The sequence below is a fragment of the Pezoporus occidentalis genome, unplaced genomic scaffold (genome assembly GCF_034315485.1).
Source record: "Pezoporus occidentalis ecotype Australia unplaced genomic scaffold, CSIRO_AGI_Poc_V1 ctg189, whole genome shotgun sequence".
NCBI lineage: Eukaryota > Metazoa > Chordata > Aves > Psittaciformes > Psittacidae > Pezoporus > Pezoporus occidentalis.
The window spans coordinates 612735-630928 of NW_026913737.1; the positions used below are offsets into that span (position 1 = coordinate 612735).

An 18194-nucleotide genomic window follows, 5' to 3' on the forward strand; every position below is an offset into this window, starting at 1 on the left:
ATCTGCAGATAGAAGGGAAAAACACAGAGTGCTGACATAGTTTGCACTGTACCCACTCCAACACTGAATTACACACCCTGTTTATAAGGAAACATACACTCATACACAGCTGTCAGGGGACGAAAAGTGGACACTTACAAACCTGTAGTTTAATTTTCTAGGAATCTGTAATATAGAAGTCTTCCATTGCCCCTCCTAATACTAGACAGAATGTATTTTAAGGCATAATTTAACATCCATTTCTTCCCAAAGCAATTTAAAGTGTAACAAGCCAAGATGTCAGACACAGAAAACTCAACAATAGCTATTCTGACAGAGGTAAAAGCTATTACATGTACAATGCAGTATTTACTGTCAAACAGGGGAGTCTTGCCTTTGAAGAAAAAAAAAGAAAGAAAAAAAAAGAAAGAAAAAGAGCTGCAGACCCAGATTCTAAAAAAGCAAATATTGCCAATACAAGGAATGTTCATTAGAGTACAGTTCCCACTAGAGCTACTCAACAGGAGGACATATAATGTGATTATGCTATACCGCACTGATTGACAGTTCCCAGAGCGTGCCCCCAGGAGGGGAGCAGGACCATGGGAGGCCAAACTCTCCAGTGCCCTAGTGCAAACTGCCTCAGAGGAAAAGCCTGTAGTCAACAAGCCTTTACACCTATTGTTAGGCTTCACTAAGAGATGTAGTAGTCAAGTGTCACCTAACAATTTCAGGACATTTCCGTTAAGGTGGTGGTCCTGTGTGTATTCTAATGCACATCCCCCATGAACAGTGTCCTGCACACATACACCTGCCAGGCTACCAGCTTTCCCTCTTCCGTGACTGCAACTGACTCACAGCCACCAGAATCTCACATACACGATCAACATGATAAAAAACACAGCTACAGCCGCAAGTTTGGCGTACGTGGAACGCATGTTCAGATACTTTGCGTCCTGACGGTACTTTTTGGACAAACTGGAGAGATTGTTGGCCTTGGAATCAAGAGCTGTTGAGGAGAAAGGGCAGAGAAGTTAATCAATATTAAAGCAACCTATATGCTCCCCAATATTATACTAACTGTACGAGCTTCTCTGGAGCAGCAGCAGTTTCTCTGGGAGTTTCTCTGACAGTGCAGCAGTTTCACAAGGCAGCATGGCCTGTGTCTGTGTGCAGTGCTCCAGTGCTTGTCCTGCTGGGTTGGAGCCACCCAAGCTAGCAAGATGCTTGTCTTACCCAAAAGAGGCAGCAGTACCTGCCAGGTGCCTCAGGATGCAACCAATCCAAATGAAACACCCATTGAGTTCACTCCTTTTCTCCGGAGGTTCAGCGATTAGCAAACCTTTACCTCTAGTATGCTCCACTCACTCAGCTGATCAAGGGGATAAAGAGCCATATGCCAAATACCAGGAATTCCCTGTACCTGAAAGTGCTTCTCCTCGCTGTAAGACTTCCTCAATGTTGGCCACCATAATCCTCTGCACATCCTGCAGCTCTGTGTTGATGGAGCCCAGATTCCTCCTCGCCCGGCTATCAATGTAGAGCTTCTTGGTTTTCTGGATGTAGGTGTCTAGAACAAGAGGGGGGCGATCAGAGGGGATCTCACTAAACACAGAGCAGGCTCACTCCTGAAAGAGTGGGAGCATTGCTGGGACAGCTAGTAGACGGCATAAAAATATTCACTGGAGCAAGGCCAAGAGACTTAAAGCAGAAAATCTAAATCGAAGGACATTTACAATTTCCATACCACTTCTGTGTTCTCTTGCTTAAAACACCCATTTCTGTAGTGCCAGAAAGAGGTTGAACTGTCAATTCCATAGGCCAAGCTGGAAAGGATTCTGTCGCTGCTGCTCCCCCCAGCAAGAAAGTTCCTAACTAGCCACAAGGAGAGGGACCTCACCAAATTCAATGAAGGAATAGGGCCTGGAGACTGTTGGCACCTTCTTGCCATGCTGCTCATCAAACTCTGAATGCAGGTCTTCCAGATAGGCAAAAGCCAATTTCTTGGGGAATGCAGCTTCACACAGGACCAGGTAACACACTCCTTTCTCAATGATGTAGCTAAAAGAACAGCAGACAGAACATTAATTAATCAATTTTGAACCTATCCTATCAAACACCACCCTGCATACTTTTATTCCTATGAAGCAATGAGAACTGGGTACAGGTGTCAAACTTTCTACAAAAAAAATGGCTTATTTCTTCTTTACCCAAAATAAATTCACTTGAACCCTCAAACCCCATACCCACACCAACAGCCCTGAACTTTGTCTTCACTTGAACAAAAGTTGGCCTGTGAATATCATTAGGTTAAGAAAATACAAGCAATGAGAGTTACAATTTGGGAGTAAAAGAGGGAGGAATCCTCCCTCCTGTGGTCAGGAGGATGGCAGCCCAAGAAAATTTGCCAGCAAAATAGACAGGAAGGTGGCCAACACAGCTCTAAGACAATGCAGCACAGCCAAGTACCTGAGGCCCACAAATGGGAAGCTCTACCCTGAGATCAGGACACAAAAGAATTTGGGCTCAACATGCTAAAAAGCCACCCAGTGACTGCCACCTCCTGCTTTCTATTTTGGGGGAAAGGAGGTACCCTTCCCTCCAACACCAGCCTGTTGGTCAGCTGTTGCTATCCAGATGCACAACCTCAAAGGCATTTTGGGAAAAATACTGCTGGTATCTGGATTCTGGTGACCTCCCCTACAGGTTTGCCATGGGTAAGTATGACTGTGCTACCTGTTCTTTGGCTGCAATATTAGGAGCCCCAGAACATGCATGGAAGCATGTTACTGTGTAATGCTGTTTCATTTGTCCTGCAGGTGAATGCACAGAGGTCCTCTTCTCCTCCTCCAACCAGCCCCAATCCCCATCTAATTCTTACTTCCTCACAAAGGCTTAGTGCTGACCTTGTTTCAATGTGAACTCCAGTGCCTCTGTCAGCACTGAGAATAGAGGCTTTCCATTACAGAATCATAGAATAGTTAGGTTTGGAAGGGACCTTAAAGTTCATCTAGTTCCAACCCTCCCCTACCATAGGCAGGGAATTCCACTAAAAAGCCTACTGAAATAAGGGATAAGATAGAACTAATCTTGAGATTGTTTAGGCTTTGCTACAACTCTCTGCTGCTACACATTCCCAACTACATTTTTCACCTCATTTAACCAACAGAAAAATAAAAGCAATGATATTTCCACCCAAACCAAGGGAGTTGAGGTGGTAGCTAGCCCTGCCTACACTTTTGAATGTGTATCTGTATTATGTAGGGTGGAATTTAAATGCTTTTATGTTACTTTCCTTTGACTTTCTGCATAATGCCATTATGCAGCAGACTAATTAGCATAAAGATTAACAGTGTATTAAAGAATTGACGCAGTCCCGAGGGCATCATAGTTAAATAAGCAGCTTAAAATTTTCTTAATAGCCACACCAGGCTTACAAAACAACTTCCTCCCCCTCCCCACTGTTTTTCCAAATACCCCAACAGGTACAAGTCCTTCAAATTAGCCATCCTCAAGTTGCTTCTGGGGACAGAAGTATTCACTTCTTCTGCCTCTATATGGCTACTGTAAATCCTGCCAACCTTCAAATAACACAGCCTTCAACACCTCTATCAGAAGCAAGAAACTTCAGTTACTTAAATCCATTCCACAAGTGTGTCCCCATAAGCACATCCTTCCATTCCCTCAGTTTGGACTGCATCAGTGTGTAAGACTAATTCTACAGTACATCATGCCTCTGTTCTGCCCTTACACTTGAAGACCTGCTTGACTTCTTGGAGTTGCTACAAGTCATCACCCAGAGCTTGATTTAGCCACTGTCATGAACAGCAAGACACAAAAGCATCTTAAGAAATACAGAAAACTCCTGTTAGATAGGCATTCCAACAGTATTGCCTCAGAGCTGGAGCACCACTTCCAAGACGAGAGCAGCCTGAGGAACCTGCCCTGCTCTTTTGGTACAGCTGTGTTACCTCTGCTAGGGCCAGCTAGTGCTGCCTGGAGCTCTGCAGCTGTATTTCCCACTTGTTTTTCCCCTGAAAATGTGTTGGATTTAAAGGCAACCCATCAGCACCACAGAGAGCAAGCACTCCTCATTCTGTCCCAGACTCAGACAATTGTCAATGTCAGTTCAACATCAGAGCAGAGTTCCTGCACAGCTGGACAGTTCTACTCTTTGTGCCTGCCTCTGAGATTCAGCACAGCACCCAATCATACTGAGTGCCCAGGAGTGTACGCTGCCCCTTGCCATTGCTAACTACTGTACTCCCAATATGCTTCTTACGATTACCCTGGACATTTTCAGCAAGAAAAGCTTTATCCCAGTAACAGTGGCAAAGGCCAAGGGTTGTTCTCGGTGTGACAGGTAAAAGCCACTTCAGCCATGAATGAGCCAAAGGTCAACTAGTGACTGACAGCACCGCAGACTCCATCAGTGTTTCTGCACCTGCACAGCCATGCGCAGAAGTGAGAGAATGCTGAAGCTGAAAGTGTGACACAGCTTTTAGAGCCAGTCTAAACATAACATTTGACAGAAATTACCTCAGTAATTTCAGTGGGCATAGTTTAAGCTTCACACTTCAGCAAGAATAGGCTCTTTTCCAAAAGACCAAGCTAAAAATGTTCAACACCACCTCAGCAAGTTCAGCAATATCCTGACCCACACTTGTAACTCTGCACCGCAAAATATTCTGTCCTGTTTTGTACTGCCCTCAGCAGTCAGAGCTCTGATTTGGCAGAAAAGATGTTATGCTGTGTTAATGAACAGCACGGTCATTAGTCAGCATTATGTTTACACTAAATCTCAAACTCCCCTATTTCCTCCCCTTCCTGCAATGTTCTCACAGTTTCAGGATGTTTTCTTATCTGAAATTATTCTTTTCATATAGGTCCTGCCTTAATGTCCCACCTTAAAGGAGGGAGCCACTGAGTGCTTTGCAGAAGCAGCTGTCAATTGCCTGTGGAACGCCATCTAGGGACTAACTCAACACAGAAGGAGAAATGCTCCTTTCCCCACCTACTAGCCAGGTAACCTCTTCCATGTCAAAGAAACCAGGTTTGACACAGCTGGCCCAAGTACTTATACCTTGTCAAAACTGGCGACATTACAGCCACCATTAAGAGGCTTTGATTTCCTTGGCACTGCCAGGTGCCTTCTCAGACATCACTCTTCTTGCATCATGGAAGCAATGCATGATACAGAAACAGAGACCTAAAGCCATCCTTGGCCTGCATTCAAAGGCTGTGTCCCACTCACACAGCTGTAAACACACACCTGGTCACCAGGGTTAGGAATTGAGAGGGATCCTGCTGCCAGGAAATCTTACTGGCAAAACTGGACAACTCTGCCTCAGTGCTCTCACATGTCACCTGATTTCAGAGACTTTTAACAATTATTTCTGCTAATATGGGAATTCCGATTCTTGACAAGATCTTGGGCTTTATTAAGTTCTCAAGCAATATTGTCAGGTAGCTGCATATCATGTAAGGAAGCATTTCCTTTCTCAAACACAAGCTTGCTCTCCTCTTTTTCATACCCAACACATTCAGCAACTGTAAGATTGAACCTACAAGATGAGAGAAAAAAGTCTGTCAGATACTAAGGCAGTAATTAAAAAAAATATCAGATATGCTCCATCTGATTGTAACACATGAAGATGACGTATGAAAAGGTAAACTCTCACATAAGACACAGAGAGGAAAGGCCGTATGCAGAGAAGCTCACAGTGGTACTGCCAGGCTGCTTTTACTACAGACATCTTTCTTTAGAAAAGGCCAGACACAAGAGGTACAGAAGACACTCTGAAGTTATCTTGGTGCAAACAAGCAGGAAAACCTTAAATGAAACAGAAACTACACTGTCAGTCAGCAAAGGCAGAACTATGAACCTGGGGGGAAGACAAGTGCCAGACAACACTGCAAAGAAATAAAAACTCATGCTCTACCCTTCAAGTGGCTATTACACTTCAGCCAGCACGGCACAGTCGAATAACTCACCCACTCTCAGGCAGCCCATTTCTAACAAATCCACATCCTGACCCAGAAGCACCATCACATATTTCCACGGTAGTGGCAGGAGCCCATTCCCCATCACAACCACAGACACTTACTGAAAAGCCATGGCTCCTGCTTCTAGAGTACATCTTGTGGGGGACTGCTCGTTCAGCTTGCGAAAGAGCTGCTTTGCTTGGCTCTGGTACTGCTGCAGATCGCGACCTGACTGAGAAGGGAGAACAGGCTGTTAGGAGCGACTGCTCCCTGGGAAACATCCCCCATCCGCAGTCAGCGAGGGGCACGACAGCTTGAGCCCGAGAAGCAAGCACAGCCCACCAGCACAGAAACTTCTCTACAAACACCACCCACGACCACCGCGCGTGGAGCGCTTGTGCAAGAGCTACAGGAAAGGACCACCCCCCGACCCCCCTGCCCACTCACCAGCGCACCAGGCCGAGCCCCCCCGCCACGCACCCCGCGGCCCCACCTGCTCGTCCTCCTGCATGGAAGCAGCCAGAGGGAGCCCGTCCGCCACGCGGGCGATCATGGTGAGCAGCACCATCTCCGCGGTGCACTACGGCCCGCCCGCCGCCGCTCAGCCCCGCGTCGCCGCCCGCCCCCGCCACGGAGCTGGCCGGAAACAGCCGCTGCGACATCCGGTCCCACCGCCGCCAGCCGCACGGGCACTTCCGGCCACCCTGGCAGCAACACAGCCCCACCACCAGGGGCAGGCGGCGGCCCGGTGGGCGCGCGCCAGGCCGGCAGCCATGGCGGCGGCGGCGGAGCGGAGCCGCCTCAGCTTCCCGGGCGGCCCTGGGGCCCTGGGGCGGCCCGTGCCTATGAACCTCTTCGCTACCTGGGAGATCGACGGTTCCAGCCCTAGCTGCGTCCCCAGGTAACGGCGGGCGGACCCTTCCCCTTCAGCCGGCAGACCCCGGGGCTGGGCTCGGGCCTCTCTGACACGCCGAGGGTCGCAGGTCGGAGGCCTGCGCGTCCAGCCGTGAGGCCCCTGGGGCTGCTCTCGCAATCCCCACTTTCCGCTCAGCTTTGCGGCTCTTCTCTCAATGTTAGGGTTCCTTCCCTCCCCTTTGGGGCGTCTCCCCGCACCTCAGCTTGACCACAGCGGTGGGCGGGGCTCCCCGCGCACCTTCGGTGGGTTTTGGGGTGGGTGGGGAGTGCAGGGACCACCCACTCTAAAGTGAGAGGCCTGGGGAGGGCTGCTGCCCTCTGTCAGGTCTGTGAGGGGTCATCCTCCCAGCATTTTGAGTGGCCCTCCAGAAAGCCTGGAATGGGCTATGTGTTGGTTGGCAGGGTTTGGGGTGCCAGGTGCCTTCTCATGTCAGTGCTCCCCGTGCCTCACCATCCCATGTGGGGTGTCCTGTTAATGGGGCCCTTGCCTGGTATATGACCCACATCACCTGCCTCCAGGCAGGCATCAGATTTATCTTCTGCTGGTTTTTCACCCGCTCCCAGTCTCGAATCTTTCCCCGCCTCTGGTGTCTGTGTATAAACACGTGGATGTGATCCTTGCGTGTGCTTTTTTTTTTTTAGCCCAAATGGGAAGGATCCTTTTGGCTTCTACAAAATTAGTACTCTTGGCGTCTGGCTTTTGAGGATTTAAACGTGCTAAAGCTCAATCTTCCAAGCTCTACTTTCTCTTTTAATGGGCACACAGCAAGTAAGCAGAAAGGGAACAGTTATCGGGCTGACCTCACAAGAATGTAATGTTTTGCAAGCTTTATAACCCCCCCCCAATCCCTCTGGCTTCTTCTCCATCTAAATAGCAGGTTGGACTTGATGGCCACATCCCAGTCTTGCAGTACTAACAGCTTGCTCGTGGGACTGATAGCTGTCTTAGCTTAAACATTACCCACAGTCATAGTGGTTTGACATCGTGGGCAGACAGATAGCGTGGGGTAGAAGAAAACCCAAGTCTGACAGTTGCAGATGATTTTGGTGTATAGCAGCTTATCTGTGCTGACAGTACCTTGGAGTATCTGTCGGGCAGCAACTTTCTCAGCTTGTATCTTGTTTAGCTTTATCTGCAGTGAGAGGTCTTGGAAGGAGAATAGCACCAAGGGGAATGTGCCCCTGTAAGAAGTCCTTTTGCCATGGAAGGAGCTGCCTGTACAGGAGGAGCTGGAGGAGCAGATGGTGCTTTTTGATTTTTGTGCTAGATTCCGGTGTGATTTGCATTGACCCTGCTGGTGTGCGGAGGACATGGAGGCCCTCTTGTAGTGCTGTTTTGAAAACTGTGTCCACCGTACCCCTTGACTACAGGGAGTTGTTTGGGTTCCCATTTCATCCAACCTCATTACAATGGCTATTAAATTGAAATAAAAAAAAAAAACCAAAGAAACAAATGTCAGTCCCTGCCAAGGACTTCTAGTTCTGCATTATCATTTATGCTGATACTTGCAGATCTGAAAACAAGCTCACAACATAGCTTCCTAGTTTGCATATATGTAGATGACCAGAAAATAGGGTGTGAGATTACTGTCCCTGGCTTGTTGCGGTAGAGGATTGGTGCATTTGCACAGGACTTGGCGTTTAGGGTGGGTCCCGGGCATTGGAATTGCAGCAGATTTCAGACAGCTGGTCAAGGTGCCTAGAGGAATCTGAGTGGTGCAAGGACATGTGGGTATCTGGGCAGGTGGGGCAGAACTGGGGCTTGAGGGGAAAGTCACTGAAGCAAGCTGAGAAGCAGCGGCGAGTGAAGGTGCTCTGACTGCATGTCCTGGGGCCTTAAGCATCAACTGGGGCAAGTGGGACCTTTTAGGAACATACCTTTTGTATGAACTAATTTGTGTGTAGTGTGGGTCCCTCTGGTTTCAGCCCTGTTCTTGCCATCATCTTTGCTTGTTCTTCCTGGGTTCTCTTTTCTCCTAGAGCATGGGCAGGAGAAAGAGTGAACATCAGCTGCCTTATCTGCTGCTGACCACATGAGCAGGTCTTTCCATAGCCCTGCTGGATGTGGACTAACCCACGCGGGCTGGGCAAGTGTGCAAGGGCTGCATACGCTGTGCAGTGTATGGCAGGTCTGTAGTTGTGGCTGTGGGTGCCAAGTGATTTTTGTTAATCTAAAGTGAAGTGGGGAGCGGCTGAGGTTGCAGTTTCTGCAGCAGTGTTAGTCTGTTTGCACGGCAAGGTGTGTGCTGCATGCTGCATGTGCTGGGCAAACTGAATTCTGTAGCAGCAGTGGTGGTGCAGAGCTTGAAGGCTCAATTCTGTTGTTTCTGTCATCTTGTGATGCTACATTGGGTCCATGCTTTGCATTTCATTAGAGGCTTTGCAACAAACCTCTCTGTCAGAGAAGGGAGGAGTTTGAGCATCTTTAAGATATACTACTGCCTCTGTATTTTAAGTTCATATTGTAATGATTTTTCTTGTACCGCAACAGCATTCAAGGTTATTTGTATTAAAGTGAGAGAGACTGGGATAAAAACTGTTCTGCAAGGAAAACAATATTCAAAATGAGCTTGTTGAGGCAGCCATCTGTTGGGACACGAGAGGAGGATGTAGAAGAGAGCGGGCCTTGGTGCATGGTCAAGTACTGTGGAATTGCCTTGGTCTCTTCAGAGATTTCAACCAGTTGCAAGTTCGCCTGAGGGCTTCTGTTGACATGGCATCTCCTAGCTGAGAAGAGGCCTGAGCTTGTCAGAAAGTCAGAGGATTCATGGAAGAGAGGCATATGCTCGGGGAGAGAGTATTGCTTCCTTCCCTTTTCTTTTTGGTACAATAAATCTTTCCCCATTTCTAAACAGTTTCTCCTACAGGAAGCTGGAGCAGGAGGGGCTGGATGGACACAGTGCCTGGAACGGGCTGTGCCTGTATTGCCCTATATTAGGTGAGTGTTGAGGTGGAGGTCTTCATGTGAATGATGTGTGCGCTTCCCAGGTGATGGCCAAGAACTGGACTGTGGGAGGGAGAGCTCTAAAGCACGGCCCTTCAGCACACTCTTCTTCCGTGGGTGATTTACTGAAGGCCCATTCAGCTTGGGTGGGGTGTCAGTAAAATCTGGAAGGCTGCCTTGGCGCGTCCATGGAGTTCCCTTATGTGAAAAGGCTGTGTCTAAACTTGAGGGAGAATAATAGTGAAGAGTTCTAGTGTTGTCCTGCAAACATATTTTTTGAGTGCAACACAAGGTTAGGTGATGTTTTGCAGTTGTGCTGGTCTCCCTTTCTCTTCTGCCATTTGCAGAAATGATTTTCTGATTTCTTTCTTCGGCACATGCAGCTCCTGGGGGTTTTGACCATAGTGCTGCTGAAATGCACGTACTTTCTTTTAGTGATCCCAGAAATGTGACTCAAGCTGTTTCACTATTTGGGTGTAACCACTGCATACCAGAGGGGAGAGATGCCTACCTTTTCCTGCTGTTTCTTCTGTGCATTGAAATCTTTTCCTTTGAGGAAGGTCACATTAAGTAAAGCTCTCCCTACCACCTGTAAAACTGAATGATCTTCTTGCTGCATAGCTGGGGAGAATCAACACTTTTCCCCTCAGTTCCTCACACTGAAGTGTTCTGTGGGTTATTTATTTTTTTTTTTTACCTTTCTAATCTCTTGATGAATGCGTGGTGTGAATGGCATGGTGCAGCACCATCCCATCTTGAAGAAGCGTTATGAGGAGACAGAACCATGGGGAGGCTGTTCAGAGGAAGACTAGTCTTAGAGGCAAAGTTCTGTTGGAAGGGGGTCTGCTGGAGCAAGAGAAGGTGAGGGTTGGTGCTTCCATCAAGAACAGGTTTTGGTTTAGGTTACTGCCTTAATTGTCACATACTTGAAAAAGTTCCTGCAAAGCTTTGAACTGTAAAGTGAAACTGAATGTATTGAGCCTGAACTGCACATAGAGCAAGTGTGACCTGGTGCCCCTTTGAGATGTGAAGGAAGGCTGTGGAACAGACCTAGGAAAAGATCGTGCTGGAGATACAAGGTTGTTGACCGGGCACTGCCTGAGCATTTCAGATGTCTGCTTGTCTCTGTAGCTTGCCCGCTGGGTGAGGAAACATGAAGGGAATCCATATGCATCCCCTGGACTTAAACAGGAGGTTGCTGGTGCAGGGATGTTACTGCTTTGGGTGTGCTGGGATGCCCTTCCAGTACATGGACTTTCACACCAGCCCGGGTGTGGACATACCTCAGGGTGATGGAAACTGATTGGAGTGAGGCTATGGATTCACAGCAGCTGAGTGCATCCTGCCAGTTTGCTCATGCCCTGGGCTATGTGCTGCTCTCCCTGTGCCAGCTCCCATCTTCTACTGATCTATCAGTTTCCTGTAGGTTAATGAGTTGCAGTGGTTTGCAGAGGGGTCTGTGAGCATGTAATGGTAATGGCACAGAGATGTGACCACAATAGACCACTGGACCATCAGTGAGGATTGCATGTCACTCCAGCGTTCTACATGTTTGCATCCGTACATGGTATTGGTTCTGTCTCCCAGCTGAGGGCTGAGGGGGTTGTGACCTGCGTGAAGTTCGTTGCTGGCTCTTTTCTGTGAGGGTTTGCTGCAAATGTGCTCAGCAGGGAGAGGCTTTGCCTTTTGGTATGAAGGATGTGTGCCTACATTGGGAATGGGCACTTTTCTTGGCCAGTGAGAGCATGTTCTGACCTGGCTTGAGCGATGGAAACTACATGCTATATTGGCAAAGAAAGGTGGGCAACTTGCTAGAGTAGTAATTATGATCAGGTGATGCTACATAATTAAAAATGCTGATTAATTCAGGGAGGGAGAGATGCTAATTTAAATGTATCTTAACCTCCTGATCCCTTGGTACGCTAACATTTAGGAGAGAATAACTCAGGATAACTGCTGACACGTTCGCTGGGAGCTGACTAGCTTTTCAGTACATTTGGAACTAGGCAAATGTCTAATTACGCAGATGACTAGGTACGTTTCAAAAGTGCTTATCTGGAGGCTTTGTTTTGACTTTGAATAGCATGGAGTGGCTAAATTTTACCACTGAAGGCAATTGAATACAAATGAGCACGCAAGATAGGGTTTGAAACAATCGCTAAGCCAATAGTGAACATTTGACATGCATGAGGAAAAGCATCTGCAACTGAGCAATGGAGATGAAACGCTTGGGGTAAAGTGCAGTGGCTAAAACCAACCCTTTGATTCTTAGCCTATTTCTCCTCCTTCGTCTTTGTGGGAGAGATCAAGACAAAAATAATATTACTTTGGGTAAGATCACTTGATCCCTTAGTGCTCCACATGCAAACCCTATCACAGTGATTACTAAGTTTGTCATGTTATATGATATTGCTGTGTATAACTTGGACTCTTGTATTCAGTGGAAATAATGTTCTGTCTAAAGGCTGAGTGGTTTGTTGGAGTCAAACTTCTAGTTAGACCTATTTTGAATCATCTTTTAGCTGATGTAAGGTGAAGCTTGTGTATGTGAAGAGCAGTTCTGAAAAAGTCTTAATCTCAAAGCTGCTTAGTGAAAGGTCTCTGAATGGGATTGTGCGTGGTTTTCATCTGGATGCTCTGCACATGCCCAGTGCCGAAGGGCATTAGAAGTGGAAGGAAAGGGCTGCTCTTTTGAAGGGCCTCTTTCCTTGCCTTCCATCAAGTGAAGGTGCCCAAGGGACCTTCCCCTTGTGTTCCCTGGCAGGTCTGGCCCATGCTCTTGCAGCCCTGTGTGGCTGAAGGCGACCCTGCAGCTGCTTATCCAGGAAATAAAAGCTCTGTCACATGGAGCTGTTGATACTCCACCTTTCATCATCTCTTAGCACGCAGATGATATCTGTGGCAAGTGTCTGGCTATATCAAATTAGCTATGAAATGATTTGCATAATAGATTAATCAACCAGCAACAAAACATCCCTCTTCTCTGCCAAGAAAAGCAAAGCAACAACTCAGCTGTTACAAGAGGCCATTATGTTTCTTGCAACCCTTAATCTTTCTTTTTGTAGGAGCAGCTCGTGCTTTGGCCTCGCACAGGAAGCTGGCCCCGCTCACTGCCTTCATTTGCGTCACATCTTGGTAGCTTTTTCCAATTCTTTTGGGACAAATTTTGCCACTGTTACGGTGACCTTCTAGGGAGGGTATTTCCTATGGAATTGGTGGCTGGCTGCCAGACGACTCAGTATTGCCAGGTCCTCCAGTAGCTTTTGCCTTTCCATTGACTTACTAAAGAGTGAAAATTGTCTGGACCCATAGTGCTCCTTCAGAAGTGCTCCATTTCCCTAGGAAGTTTGGGAGCAGTAGGACAAAGGGGGAGCAGGGAGCCTCTGAGAGAATGTAAGTGCGAGTGGGCAGGAACTGGTCACTGGATCTTATTTTTCTTGTGTTTCTACCTCCATATAAGTCAGCAATACGAATATGAACCTTTATAGTCCTCCTGTGTGGCCTTGCTTTGTTGAAGAATGCCACTTCCCAAACAGGGCTGGGGGAGTTTTAGTCTGAGTGGATCCTAATGTGCAGATGATAAGAAGCTTAGCTGTCTAATTGAATGTGATAGCGTGAAGCTCCTCTCATAGTGAGGTTTAATTGGATTATGGTACTGTACAGTGATGTGGAGGCTTGCAAGGCATGCAGCCAGCTTCACAAGGAGAGAGTGAATCCTTGCTAATCACTCATTTGTTTAAAACAATGAATGGCCTAGAGAGCTATGATGGGCATGCTGTAGCCAGTAGCTCTGGAGGAGGGATTTCTCAAGGCTGAGGGTGGTTGATAACTACTGCACATGTAGACCGTGTCCTTGGGTTGGTGTAACTGTAGTAGAGAGTCTGCAGATCAACCTGGTGAGCCTGAGTCTCGGGAAGAAGAGGAGGGGAGCTCCTGTGTTTGGAAAAGTGGGTGCAATGGGCTCTCTTGTTGCATGCTGGAGTCTGGAACCCATTTCCTCCTGTAGAACCACCTTAGCCTTTCCTGAAGTGCTTTGTGTGGCTGTCTCACTTGTCACGAGCTGTGCCTTACTTCTGAAGTTGCCTGCTTGTTCCTTCTCATCTAGCAGCTGGGAGCCTGCAGGCCAGTCTGGCTTCCAGTGCAGTTTCTTGCAGGGCAGTAAGTATTTTGATCAAGAGCTCAAATGCCAGTGTTGGACCTCCCCTGCTCCAGTGAAAAAGGAATCTAATTTTTAAAGTGTGCAGCAAAAATAAACATCAGAGCAGCTTGTAGGCTGTGCAGTTTGCTTAAGTGGAGGCTCTCATGCATACAAACCAGAGCAGGGGCCTGCAAGCTATGAAGTGTGCTACTGCTTGCCTGGCTTGGGGTGGTACATGGTGGCTGCTGCACCTTTACAGTGACCATGGTTTGGGTGCAGGTCCTGGCAGCTGCATGCTTTATGGAAGTTCTGTCTTCCCGAGCTGCTGAGTGGCTGTTCTTAGGAGGTTTTGCACTGAAAATAAGTGTGTGTTTATATTTCGAAAAAGTTTGAAATCTGCATGGTGGTTCAGATCTTATTTCAGAAGAGTTGTCAAGGAAAATGGCATTTGTTCTTCTCTAAGTAGGCAGATTATCATAAGATACCAATTTTGATGTTGTGTGCAGTGTGCATAGCCTCTGTGCTGATTTGGAAGGATAACTGTCTTACAGATGTTTGAATGTGTTGGGAAATGCCTCCAAGAACGGTGTGTGCTATTTGGGCGGGGATCAGCACCTGGACACTGGGAGGTTTTGATCAACTCGCTGTGTTTCCTGCTTTGCTCTTTCTTGGGAAATGGTCATTTAGCCACCTTTTTCTCAGTGCTCTAAGATGTGTGCAACCTCCTGGGCCTTGGGGAGGTAGTTTCTTTTGTTCCACAAAGGAAAAAAAGAGCAAACCTGGTGATTAAGGATGTTTTTTTTTTAAGTGTGTGTTACTAGGGCTGGGAAGAGCTGGAGGTTTGAAGGTGTAAGGCTGTAAAGTCAAGTTGTCTGTCTATGTGCAGGGTGCAGTGGAACATGTTTTCACTGCTCAGCAAAGTAGTATGCTCTTAAAAATCTTCTGCAGAAAGCCACTGTCTCTTCCATCAGATCCCTTTGCTCTGTTAAACTTTGCTCTACGGGGAAGGATTTTTCTACAAAGCCACTGCAGTGTGGGGGCTTGGAGGTGCTCCTTGCTGCTAGTAAGTAAATGTCATGTGCAGGAGGGAGATTTCTAAAGGGATCTTTACCCTTGCAGGTAGAGGGCTGCAGATGAAGTCATGGGAAAACTGTGGAGCTCATAATGTAGTTCTTCCCTGTGTTTCAAGGGTTTCCAGTGCAGGGTTGTCATTAATGGCCAAAATGAGCTGCAGTTTGCACATACACTTCTCTGATATGTGTTTCCCAACAGGCGCTAGGCTGGATCTAGATACAGAGCAGAGAATAACCTCCATTGAGAGATTCTTAGGAAGCCTTATCTATATATACTCTATATAAGTCTGTATCCCCTTTCTGCTGAGAGGGCAATCTCTGCCTGGGGAACGTGGTTAATGCAGATGTACCTCAGCTTCTGAGAACCAGGCACATGTCCACAAGTATCACATCTGCCGAGCCCTCTGTGATTGATCCCTTGTGTGCCCTGGCTCCTGACAGTGGGTTGCGTGGGGGAATTCTCTGCCGAAGGCCCAGCTGCACCACCCCGTGCTGTGATCGTGCTGTTGTGGCAAGCTGGTGACATGTTCCTGTGGCCAGCCAGGCTCATCCTCTGTGGGAGCACGTGGCAGCATCGAGCATGGGGAGCAGCTGCGATGGCTGTGGCACGTCGTTTGTGTGGAGCTGCTGGTACTGGCACCTTTGGACACATTAGTCTGTTGGGTGCTCTTGTTGGGGTTGTGAGATCATAGCTTGGCAGTGGCTTGTCATGAAACAGCTCTTGTGGGGTTTTTATGCCAGTACAGTTTGCTTTCTTGCAGCTGCTTACTGGGGTGTACTGTGAGAGAAACCTGCACATACGTACTACTGCTTCTGGAACGAGAAACAGTTTGCAGTGCTCAGCCCACCTGCTTCATCCTAATGCAGGGAAATATATAGCAGGTGGCTTAGATCAGCAGTGGGAACACACAGGGAGGTGAACAAGGCTGCTCTTTCACATGGCAGTGTGGTCTCCTATTAATTTATGTACGGGTGCAGTTTCACAATTAGAATGTGAGGCCATTCCCAGCCAGGCTTCCTTTACATATGGTACGTGACTTTTTCTAACTGGTGCACCACTGGATTTTGTAGATGTCCTGCCAGCTGCTGAAGGCCAGTTTCAGAGGAACACAGCCTTCTCTCTGCTGCAGAGTTTGCTGCCCACCTTGCAGTTTTGCAATGCATCTTGAAACCAAAGAAGTGAGACTCTGGGGAGCTTTGTACCAGCTTGAAATGTCACTTTGTGAACAGCTTCTGAGGTTCTGTTGGACCTGCTGGAGGCATGGTGTTTCTTTGGATGCCTTTGGCTGTGGGACTGTGGGTCTAGGTTTGTTTTTAACAAAGGAGCTCCATTTTTTGCTTTGGAGAGGATGATTACCTTCTCTTGTCTTTTAAGGAGTTTGTCTGGCAGCATAACTCTTAACCCTGTTCAGGCTGAAACCTTGACAAGGCATGCTATGGCTTTCCTGAGACCATGAAAGTTGCAGGGCTGTTGGAGGACATTTCCTCACACACATTTTTACAAATATAGCAGGATCGTTTGAGGTCACTCAGTCTTGAGTTTCTTCAGGGAGAGCCTGCTCAGCTGGAGGCTGTGCCAGAGCTGGATTTGACTGCCTCTGGAGGGGCTGTTCTGAAAATGGGTGTCATTAACATGGGGTCTAATCTCAAGACAATCCTGTAAGCTTTCCAGCTCGTTGTATGCAGTCTTTATTTCACCTTGTCACATGTGTCCTCATTTCACTGCTGCTTCAGCTGTGTGAACTCATGGGTTTGTAATGGGGACAGGGACATTGACATTCTCAGCAGAGCAATTGCAGTATCCTTTTCCTGGCTGTGGGGCACCAACATCAAGGTGCTCTGTCTTTTACTGTTCCACCTGTGTGGTTTTGGGTGTAAGACACAAGCATTTACCAGTCCTCTGCCTGTTACAGCCAAGCTCCAATAGCTTGCTCACTGAAGGACTCTTTCTCAGATGTGCATAGAGATGTATACACTGCCCTTACACTTCAGGTAAGGCTGCAGCTAGCATTTACCAGGTCTTCAGAGGCTGATGTGTCTGATGGCTCTTTGTAACCTACCTGCTTAGGCTTCTGCTTGCTAGCACCTTCTGCCTTGTCCCAGTGCAAGCATTTTGGAGGACACATAGTAAAGTGAACCAGGGTAGAGGTGAGGAGGTGGGTTGTTTCAGCTGGGTCAGTCATAGAATCATAGAATGGTTAGGGTTGCAAAGGACCTGCAGATCATCTAGTTCCAGCCCCCCTGCCATGGGCAGGGACACCTCACACTAAACCATCTCACCCAAGGCTTTGTCCAACCTGGTCTTGAACACTGCCAGGGATGGAGCATTCACAACCTCCCTGGGCAACCCATTCCAGTGCCTCACCACCTAACAGGAAAGAATTTCCTCCTTATATCCAGTCTAAACTTCCCCTGTTTAAGTTTTAACCCATTACTTCTTGTCCTGTCACTACAGTCCCTAATGAAGAGTCCCTTCCCAGCATCCCTATAGGCCCCCTTCAGATACTGGAAGGCTGCTATGAGGTCTCCACACAGCCTTCTCTTCTCCAGGCTGAACAGCCCCAACTTTCTCAGCCTATTTTCATACAGGAGGTGCTCCAGTCCCTGATCATCCTCATGGCCCTCCTCTGGACTTGTTTCAACAGTTCCATGTGCTTTTTATGCTGAGGACACCAGAACTGCACACAATACTCCAGATGAGGTCTCACAAGAACAGAGTAAAGGGGCAGGATCCCCTCCTTCGACCTGCTGGTCACGCTCCTTTTGATGCAGCCCAGGTTAGGGTTGGCTTTCTGGGCTGCAAGCGCACACTGCAGCTGTTTCATGTTCATTTTCTCATTGACCAACACCCCCAAGTCCTTCTCCACAGGGCTGCTCTGAATCTCTTCTCTGCCCAACCTGTAGCTGTGCCTGGGATTGCTCCGACCCAGGTGTAGGACCTTGCACTTGGCATGGTTAAACTTCATGAGGTTGGCATCAGCCCACCTCACAAGTGTGTCAAGGTCCCTCTGGATGGCATTCCTTCCCTCCAGCATATCAACCGAACCACACAGCTTGGTGTCATCAGCAAACTTGCTGAGGGCGCACTCAATCCCACTGTCCATGTCAGCAACGAAGATGTTGAATCAGACCAGTCCCAACACCGATCCCTGAGGGACAC

At 47.8% G+C, this 18194-nt stretch overlaps 3 protein-coding genes across 18 annotated transcripts in view; 1 reads left to right on the plus strand and 2 right to left on the minus strand.

Moving 5' to 3' along the window:
• The window catches only part of REG4 (regenerating family member 4), a 125233-nt gene that overhangs the window by 100672 nt on the left and 6367 nt on the right, over positions 1–18194 (minus strand). The gene's annotated exons all lie outside the window — the stretch shown is intronic.
• SEC22B (SEC22 homolog B, vesicle trafficking protein) lies at positions 116–6641 on the minus strand. 2 transcript variants are annotated; one of them, XM_062616234.1, is made up of 5 exons: positions 6458–6641; positions 6087–6192; positions 1880–2040; positions 1403–1549; positions 116–988 (listed from the first exon to the last, which is right to left on the minus strand). In XM_062616234.1, exons 1-5 carry the CDS (start codon positions 6624–6626, stop codon positions 834–836), a joined length of 738 nt encoding a protein of 245 aa, XP_062472218.1. In that variant the 5' UTR covers positions 6627–6641; the 3' UTR covers positions 116–833. The 2 variants fall into 2 exon arrangements, with proteins under 2 accessions (XP_062472218.1, XP_062472219.1); XM_062616235.1 differs by having other exon boundaries at positions 6087–6196; positions 6458–6637.
• PACS2 (phosphofurin acidic cluster sorting protein 2) overlaps positions 6699–18194 on the plus strand; it is a 78422-nt gene continuing 66926 nt past the window's right edge. For 12 of the 15 annotated variants that reach the window (XM_062616217.1, XM_062616223.1, XM_062616227.1 and 9 more), the window contains exon 1: positions 6699–6865. In XM_062616217.1, the coding sequence (XP_062472201.1) occupies positions 6738–6865 (128 nt within the window). In that variant the 5' untranslated portion in view covers positions 6699–6737. Of the gene's footprint in view, positions 6866–10592; positions 10685–18194 lie in introns of those variants that run through there. The other 3 variants (XM_062616229.1, XM_062616231.1, XM_062616226.1) reach the window with 2 other exon arrangements.

Excerpts from the sequence above, each read along its gene's own strand:
- SEC22B (XM_062616234.1), bottom strand. The coding sequence starts at position 6,626 with ATGTCGCAGCGGCTGTTTCCGGCCAGCTCCGTGGCGGGGGCGGGCGGC. Across the intron at positions 6,193-6,457 it reads CCATGCAGGAGGACGAGCAG|GTCGCGATCTGCAGCAGTAC; the intron begins GTGGGGCCGCGG and ends CTTCTCAGTCAG. Across the intron at positions 1,550-1,879 it reads CTATTCCTTCATTGAATTTG|ACACCTACATCCAGAAAACC; the intron begins GTGAGGTCCCTC and ends CTCTTGTTCTAG.